Source organism: Pinus tabuliformis, chromosome 4_1 (genome assembly GCF_031772625.1).
Source record: "Pinus tabuliformis cultivar Carrire ecotype Pingquan chromosome 4_1, CPIR1, whole genome shotgun sequence".
Classification (NCBI taxonomy): domain Eukaryota; kingdom Viridiplantae; phylum Streptophyta; class Pinopsida; order Pinales; family Pinaceae; genus Pinus; species Pinus tabuliformis.
In genome coordinates this window covers 224,573,104-224,582,763 of record NC_142303.1, presented here as the reverse complement: position 1 = coordinate 224,582,763, position 9,660 = coordinate 224,573,104, and the positions used below count along the sequence as shown (strand labels likewise).

Genomic DNA, 9,660 nt, shown 5'->3' with positions numbered 1-9,660 from the left:
TCACCTTTCCTCTAATTGGGTGATGACTCTACCTTCCTCCTCTGCCAGATCCTGACTTCTTCCTTCCAAGATGATTTCCTGCTGAATTCTTTCCATTCTGGATTGGAGTTTTCCCTGCTCCTGTTGGATATTTCCAAATTCTTCCTTGTTCCACTTTTTGATTTTGCTTTTTGTTTCTTTAAGCCTTAGCTGAAAAGAGTGCATTTTGCTGTGACCCTCCTTTCCACTTTTGCTGTCCTGCCACCAGCCTCTTACTTTGTCTAGGAAGTTAGGGGCTCTGAGCCAAAAGGACTCGAACCGGAAGGGTCTCTTTTTGTTCTGATTATTTAAGGCTATTTCCAACTTGATTGGCCAGTGGTCCGACCCTATTGAGGGTAGGATGGAGGCTTCGTAGAAGATATCTTGCCCGATTATGTGCTCTGAGATGAGGAATCTGTCCAGTCTTGAAGCAAGTTGTTTGGACCCGCCTCTTCCGTTATTCCATGTGAATTTCCCGTTTATGGTTGGGATGTCAACCACTCTTAATTCTGTCTGCACTTCTCTGAATCTTTCCATTTCTGGGTCTTCCCTGCTTATTCCACCTTTTTTCTCTTCTCGAGAAGCGATTAAGTTGAAGTCTCCTGCTAGGATCCATCTCTGCTCCTGGTGCAAACTTCGAAGCTTAGTTAGCTGATTGAGGAACAGGTCTCTATCTACTCTGGTGTGGGAACCATATACCGCCGAGATTACCACCCATTCACTTTGTCCTATTAGCCTGAATCTCCCAGTGAGGATTCTTGGCATTCCTATCCACTAGTCAGCAAGGACTTCAGCTGGGTTCTAGAGTATAGCTATCCCTCTTGCACTTCCTTTGGGATCTATAATGACATGTTCGTATCTTGGTTTTATTTTGCTGAGGATTTCATCCATTTTCTGGCTTGGGATTTTGGTTTCTTGGAGAAGCATAATTTGAGGTTTGTTTTTTTTGAGTCGTGCTGCCAGATGTCTCTGTTTTCCTTTGCTATTTAAGCCCTGATATTCCACAATGTCAAAATCATTGGTTAACTTGGGAGAGGGTTTGGAACACCGCTGATAGCGGGACTACTTTTCCAGTATTGACTAATGTTTCTCCCATGAGTTGTATGGAGTCCTTAATATTTCTTCTTCCTCTTTTTTTACCCCCCCTTTATTTTGTCCATTCTGATCTGGTCTGTTTTCCTTTTGAGTCTCTTGGTTTTCTTCTGTTGAGGCTTTGCCTTTTTCCAGTTTGGTTTTGTATTGTTGGAAGGTTTCAGTATATAGCTTCTTTTGTTCTTTGGGAATAAACCTCTCATCCAGGTTCTTCCATTCATGCAGCAAGTTTTCCAAAACTTCCTCTTCCTGGCTTAGGTCCTCCCTACTGGACTCCTGGTCTGTCTCCATCCGAATAGTTTGTTTGTCTGATTCCTTATCCTGTTTTAGTATCTCACTCGGGGCTTTTCTTTTAGCTGGGTTCCTTTCATTGTTTTCACTGCAGTCTGAGCCTTTATCCTCCTGATTTTCCATGACCTAATCTTCCTCATCCTCCTCTACCTGCAGTATAGCAAAACTGTTTGGTTTCGTTGCATCAGTTTGTTTTCCTTTCCTATCTTTCTGGGGGGGTTCCTTGTTAGCTTTCCTTTTGTTTCTCACCTCTTGGAATTCCTCCTGGTCCGGTTCTCTCTTTTTTTTTTTGGGGCCCTATGTTTTCTTCTTCCTCCCTAGTTATTGGGCATTCCTTTGCTAGATGGCCGTGGGTATGGCACCTACGACACCTAAATGGGATGTGTTCATAGTCTATGTTCTGCTGCCAAATTTCTTCATGGTATTCAAGCTCTATAGTGTCAGGAATGGGGTTTGCTAGGTTCATGTAGACACAGATCCTGGCATACAAGGTGTATCTACCTTTCTTTGTAGTTTCTACTATTTTCACGAAGATTCCTATTGAGTTGCCTATTCCTTCCAAGATATCCAGGTCCCAGAAGTCTATGGGGAGCCCAAATAAGTGGACCCAAACAGGGGCAGCCAGAAAGGTTTCTTTGTCAGGGTTATAACAATCTTCGCAGAAGCACATGAACAGACCAACATTATTATAAAAATACGGGCCATTATCGAATACCTTTTCTCTATCTTTCAGGTTAAAGAAGATTACCGTAAAGAAGCCTTTCGCTCCCAGCTTGAGCTCAACGTGTCCCTGAGGTTGCCATTCTGCTGTATCCACTTGGTGAGGTCTCTTTCTGACGGCCAGGCTCCGACAAACTTGCAGATGAGGGCATGATCCCTCATGTAACTTCAGTACTTTTCCAGCTTGTTCGCTAGGATCACATATCTTGGTTTCTCTGTTGTACATGGCAGGCACTTTCCTCTGCAGCCTGATTGCCAGGCCGCTCCTAGCACCGGGTCCATGTTCTTCTGTTCCTCTGACTCCTGGCTACTCTGTCTGTCTCCTGCCGCCGTGTCTCGGTAGGAGGTGATCTCTCCCCTCCTGAAATTCTCTATCATGCCTTTGTTGCTTTGGACGTTGTCAGTTGTTGCTGGACTGGTCTGTGTCGGTTTTCCACACTTCCTTCACGACTTCCTTAGGTTTTCACCGCCTTGCCACCATGAGGGTTTGAGTTGCAGAGCTTGAACTTTTGAGGAATTATAAGAAGAATTGATCAAGGGTTTCCCCGCATTGGGGTTTGTCCCTGGCTAGTGCCATATCTTGTGTCCTCTTGTCTTGGATTGTCTTCTACTTTTATTCTTTACATTCTATCTGCATTTTACTATCATGATGATGTGATTGCTAACCTAAATATTGATATTGGGCTAATAAAGAAATTGAAGTAAAATTGCTCTAAGCATAGAACATACGATTGCTATCCTAAAATTAACATGTTCACTAACACCGAATATTGGACAATGGAGACACAACCCACGATCCATTCAACCATCTAGATAGCTAGACCAATCTTAGAGAGGATGAGACGAAGGAGAGACTAATCCACACATTCATATGCCTTCTTTAAGTCAATTTTCATAACCAAAGCCTCCAATTTCTTTGTGTGTATAGTATGTATTTCTTCCTGTGTAATAGCCACAACATCATGAATCAAATTCTTATGTAGAAAACCAAATTGTTCCCGGGAGATGTAATTTGATAGTGAATCCTTTATCTATTCTATAATAATCTTAGAAATAATATTGTAATAGGTATTGCATAGTGAAATAGGATGGAAGTCTCAAAAGCAGAATGTATTAGTCACTTTCGAGATCAAAACAATAAATGTAGAGTTTATAGCACCATAAACCTTACTAGTAATTCACACTTCTTCCACCATATCCTGAATCTCCATACCCATCAAATCAAAAAAGTGTAGAAATATATCAATTGTCCAACCATCAGGTCCTGGCCATTTATACTTTTTGAAGGACTTAAGGACTCGTAGAACTTCATCAATGGAGACAGTGCAATACAAAGCATTATTTTGTTCTTCATTAAACATCAACGGGTATTCCCTCGTGGCCCAAATATGTTCTTCAATATCAACACTTACTCTAGCTTGATAAAAGGTCTCAAAAAAATATACAACCTCTCTTTGAACCTCCTTAGTCGAGTATACCTTTACACCATACTGATAAAAAAATATGCCAAATAGTATTGATATTTTTCCGGTGATTAGCACATTTATGGAAGAAACGAGTGTTCTTGTCACCCTCCTGGAGCCATAATGCTTTGCTTTTTAACCTCCACCTAATTTATTGTATACAAATAATTTTACGTCGTCGCTGCTCCAGGGACTTGAGGGATTCCCAAATGGAATTAGGAGGGGAGCCTAGTTCTGTATATTTTTACTTGTAAATTCAAACTGCTTATGTAATATGCTAAAACAAAAGACTTGAATCTACTCTACTCATCAACGAAAACAAAAAAATTGATCGATGAAAACACTAAGCAGAAAATGAAGAATTTCAATTGCACATAACACAATATTTTTCTGGGGAAAGCAACTGCTCAAAACCCCGAGTATCTATATTGCATTAACTTGAAGATCTTAGAAGAAAATATAATGCTTGTTCAACCCAAATAATTTCTTCTCAAGTACAATCTATCTCTTTGCTTCACAAACCAACTCAAGCCAACACTTAGCCAATTCTGCTGCCTGCCAAGCCCCTACTTCCTTGCATAATTCCTGAGAGAATTATCCCATATTTAATTGGGAAAATCCCTCACCACAACTGTACAATCCATCATAGGCCTTCTATTGATTGCATGCACCATCCATACAACTCGGAAAATTATACAACTAATAGCACATTGTCCCTAAACTCTAATATCCACTAGGTCTTCCTCTAAACTAACATGCATGAGTTATTTATGAGTGAATCTTCAGTTAATTGGTGGAGTAGTGAAGTTGCACTGAAGTTGATCCCCACTATTAGACCTCTTACTAGTTCCTCCAACTGTTTGAACTAGTTTAACTAACTATAACTCAGTTAGATTGATTTAATTAATTACAACTCAAAAGAACTCAACCTGGACTCCTAGAATTTAGGAATCACTCTACATGACTCTAGATAGACTTCCAACTTGAATTTACTGAGCCAACTAAGTCAACTAAACTTAGTTAACTATTATAAGTTGCTAGGACAATAGAATTTTGATTTAATTCCTAATTTAATTCAAGGAAAAATTAAATTAGGATTTCTTGTTGTTATGTTTAACAAGTTCCATGTCCTTCTGAATGTGCACCATTTCCACCAATATGTCATTGAGCTCTTTGCACAGAGCCCTCTTCTTATTTCTTTCCCAGATCTTGACCTTGCTTTTAAGTTTTTTTTATTTCTCCAAAATGATTGTCATTAGAAAAACCAGTGCATTCCCCATGGTAGAATGCCATGTCAATTGTACCAGATCATTAAAATTAGTATCCTCTAGTCAGACCCTATTGAGCTTAAAAGGAATACCCAAATGAGCCTATTCCACCCTCCATTATAGGATGACGGGGAGACGATCAGAGACAATTGAGCAATCCACCTAGGACTGCTAATTTCACAGCCTTTCAATGAGGTTCTCATGCACCATGAACCGATCCAACCACTTACCAATATATTGTTCCCCAGATCTTCCATTACTCCAAGTGGGGGTGAGCGGGGAGGGTCTTATATTAACTAGATGATTAGTGGCAAAAATGTCTACTAATATGTCAGCCAAGGGATCCCTTTTGCATCTTGACCCCCCAAACTTACACCCTGGAAATAGTATCATTGTAATCCCTAGCCATAATGAGAGACCCAACTTTTAGAATATCACATGCCTCCATCCTATCCCAGAAGTAAATTCTTTCTCTATATGGTGCATATAGGTTAAGGAAGTGTATTTGATCTACAATTCCATGAACGTATCCAGAAACAAGAATGCCAGCAAAAAACTTGTATGGCCTTAATGGTGCCCATCTAGGGTCCCATAGAACAGTTGTACCCCCTGATAATCCATAGGCATCCACAACAACCATATGCCACTCAGGAAGAAAAGAACCAGAGTATGAATTGACTCTATCATCTGCAAACATAGTTTCCTGCACAATAAAATGATGAAAGTTCTAATCTACCCAAAAAGTTGTTTGAAGGGCAGTCGTTTAGACATATCCCCCAAACCTCTGCAATTCAATGTAAGACAATTCATCATGAGCACTCCTTTGTGGGAAAATCTACTCCAAGGGCCCAAGATAAATCAATGGACATGATGGGAATGTCTGTTAATTATAACAATCCAAGAAATGAAGAGTTTTTGTCAGAAACCTTTTTTTATAATGTCGGGAACCCTAACCACCATTGCGCCTCACCATAATGTTGTAGGGCGAATTGGGGCTAATGGAAATAGAGGCCTTTTTTCCATGGTGAATGGTGAGGGAAACTAGATCCATGATTGGGTTGTTCATGAGAAGTTCTATATCGTTGACTACTAAGTTGTGAGGCGAGTGGTCAAGATCAGGGAGAGTTGGGTATAATGGAGAAGATGTCTACTGCAGGGCAAGAGAGTTCTCCAGAAGTGGAACAGAAAGAGGATCTGAAAGAGGAAAAGGTTCAGGAGGGTGATGGGATGTGGAGGGGATATCCAATAAAGGATCAAGCACACAAATTTATGTTGACCCAAGAGGTGGGAGGGGGGACATCATAGGGAGGGTTATGGCAGTCGAATTAGAAGCAAGTTTAGGCCAGGAGCTCAAACAATCCCTGTGATCCCTTGGAGAAGTAACAAGGTTCATTGAAGGGCATTTGGAAGGGGTATCATAGCAAGAAAAATCATTAAAAAAATCAGAGACTTCCCAGAAGATACTTCAATACCTAAACATTAGACCTGCTCGCCTTGTTTTCAGCTTGTAAATCCTTCCATTGTCCACCTCGATGTTGTCCACGAGGAAACTGGGAGAGTCTACCTGGACATCGATCCAATAGATGTCCAATCTGGTGGCATAAAATACATCTAAATGGTAATCCCCAATAATCAAGCCTTTATCTATGTAATAGGTTATGTCATTCCAAGTCAATATTTTCTAAGAGCCTGCCCAAGAGACCCATTTCCACCAACATCCATGCTACCAATTTATCATGAACTCCTAATACACTAGGGTCAATATATATGAAGTGTTTGATAGTATTCCCAATTGACATTAGGACATTCTTGGTCCAGAACTCAAGTGGTAATCCCGACAATTTCACCCAAACATAGTTGTTTCTCAGGGTATCCCGCAAGGGATTGAAGCCAACATACCATCGATGAAGCTGTAAGAAGCTCCTACCTCGAACCCATGGCCTCCTAAAGATGCGCTCAAGATCCTCCCGATGAAGGAAATGGAAACTGTACCAATAATTCATAACCTGACTAGATTTAGGGGAATAACTAAGAATTAGAGACCATTATGTCTTGATCCAGTCCTGCATGTTCTATGGAGGATGATCAATAAATGCCCAATGTCCGGCTAATGCACGTTTATGTAAGTTGGAAATTTTGTCCCATAGAATATTATGTCCAAAGTTGAGTAATTTTGTCTCCAGGGTTGTTGGAATAGATTTTCCATAGGAATGTTTCTTCTTTCGATGATTTGAAACCTAATGATGACATGTTTTGTCCCTAGACACTACATGTATACCACCTGCTGGAGGACTGTGTGGGAGAGAAACGTGTGGACCCTCCGAGGGACCGCCTTTCTCCACCTGTGAATGTTTTCTGAGGTAGGCATTTTCCGCAACCAGGGTGGCACATATAAAGGCATCATGGTCCAATACATCGATATTTAAACATTCAAAAATGCCACCCGAGTCAACCATGTCATCCCGTCTAGCTACGAGAACCTCTACACCCAAGAGAAAAACTCACCCCACAACCCAGCCAATGATGTAATAAATATTTTTCAGACCCACAACGCCGTCAAATCCAACCATGAAGCATAATAATATTATATTATAGATTTTAGTACATAAATTTATGACACCAACCAAAGCATAACACCACCTTCAAGATGAGTGTATAGGGAATGTACATCGAGACTCCCAACTAGGTCGCCAAATCAAGAAATAATAACACAACATGGAAGCAATGTACCACTAACCACCTCGAGGTAAGGTGTGTTAGTATACCGCCAAAAGTAGTAAGCTACCCAAGAATATATTGCAATCCAATATGGCACTGAGAGTATGAATGAGTACACAACCAAATATACAAACATCCCCAAGAAATAAATACAATCTTGAAGGCACCAAAAAGTACCAAAATCCCATCTGCTTGATCATATGTTAGCCAGACCTAATCGGATTCCGCCCAAGAAACAAGAAATGTTTCTTCAATGTCAGACATGCAAGATTTCATTGAATGACACCAACCACCAAGCCTGTAGTGACGAGAAAATCGGGTCACCAAAAAAATTAAGAAAAATATCCAGAGGAAGAGACCCAAGAACTTAGACCACCATGGATGTCATAGATTACCAGAACAATGTGACCATAACAATGGTGGAGCAATGTACCAGAGGAAAGCAGATAGGTGCCTTTTGACGATAGAAGAAAATGTAGTAACACAGGGTTAACAACAACAACAACACCAACATCCTGATCACTTCCACCACCTACTTCAATACCTACATCTAATGTCTTTGCATCGTTTCAAGATGTTGAATGAAGCTAGCCATTTATGCCATAGAAAAATTATTCTAGGAAGTCCAACAGGAATATCAGCTTCAATGTCAACCTCCAAAGAAAATAACTTTCCCAGTCTATTCCAAACTGACATGGGACCTCCTACGTAACAACCCAAAATGTTCTATCAAGATGTAGTATAGGATGTAGATAGCAACAATAAGCAGAAGGAGGATATGAGTCAACTCCAAGATTGGGTATGGAAGCATCCCCACCAAAAATAGTTCCGGTATTGACCCAGTCGACACACACACAATTACCTCGAAAACTGTTGTATACCATGAAGAAAAAACACAATCACAGAATCTAAATAATGTCCTCAGCACATAAGGCCAAAGAACTTACCTCACACAACGACAACTCCGGTCGGTTGTAGTAGGCCAACATCAAGCATTGAGAAACCTCCTTGCTTCCATACAGAGTTATCTCGGTACCCACTTTCAACCTCTTCACCTCCAAACTACGCCAACAACATGTACCCACACAGCCACAACTTCGATCGATTGTAGCATGCCAACATCAAGAACTGGGAAACCTCCTTGCTTCCATTACACAGTTACCTCGGTACCTAGTTTCAACCTCCTCACCTCCGAGCTACCCTAGCAACATGCACCCACATAACCACAACTCCGGTTGACTGTAGCACACCAACATCATGCACTGAAAAACCTCCTTGCATCCATTACACAGTTACCTCGGTACCTACTTTCAGCCTCCTCACCTCTGAGCTACAGAACATAAGAAAAAACTAATCTAATCAAGAAGACAAAACTGTAAGGGAAATCCCCTGAACTTTATGTAAGAGGTTATAAGAGGGGCACATGTGCACCTCAACTTTTATCATTTCAATCACACTTCAATTACTCTTCAAGCTTCTTACTGGGCCAAAGATAAGTTATATTGTTTTATATTTTTGTAAAAAATTGAGTTTTAATTAGTTTTGAAAATTTTAAACAAATTCTATAGAAATTTATTAAAATTTTGAAAAAAAATTATTAAATTTGAAAATTTACAAATATTTTTTAATTTTTTAAAATGTAAACTATTTTTTAATTAGTTGATGATTATTTTTATGTAGTTTTAAATTAAATTGTTAGATATAAAAATTATATTAAAAAATAAAAATAAAAAATCTAAAAACCATAACTCATTTCAAAATCAAAATATTTTATCCATGAGGTTCTGTTAAAGCACTCCTTGATGTGAAGTCACATTGGTTCAATTCCCCCGACTAGGGTGATATATTGGACATGTTGAAGATGTAGTCCTGCCATGCTTACAAAAAAAATCAAAAATATTTTATAAATATTTAATTTTAATTTAATTTTATAACATGTTTTAAATTAAAACTGTTAGCCTCTCTCATAAAACAATAATAAATCCAAAAATTAATTAATTAATTAAATATTCCAAGTTAGGAATTTGTGCCTAACTCTTGGGTTGTTCCTCTAAGATAGGAGTTAGTTTAGGTAACTCCTATATTGGTGT

At 39.4% G+C, this 9,660-nt stretch overlaps 1 protein-coding gene across 1 annotated transcript; it reads right to left on the bottom strand.

Moving 5' to 3' along the window:
• Window positions 1-783, bottom strand: LOC149175050 (uncharacterized). The gene has a single exon (XM_089421041.1). It carries the CDS (start codon window positions 781-783, stop codon window positions 1-3), a length of 783 nt encoding a protein of 260 aa, XP_089277167.1.
• Between the last annotated feature and the right edge of the window lie 8,877 nt (window positions 784-9,660).

Coding starts and splice junctions, on each gene's coding strand:
- LOC149175050 (XM_089421041.1), bottom strand. CDS start 783: ATGCCAAGAATCCTCACTGGGAGATTCAGGCTAATAGGACAAAGTGAA.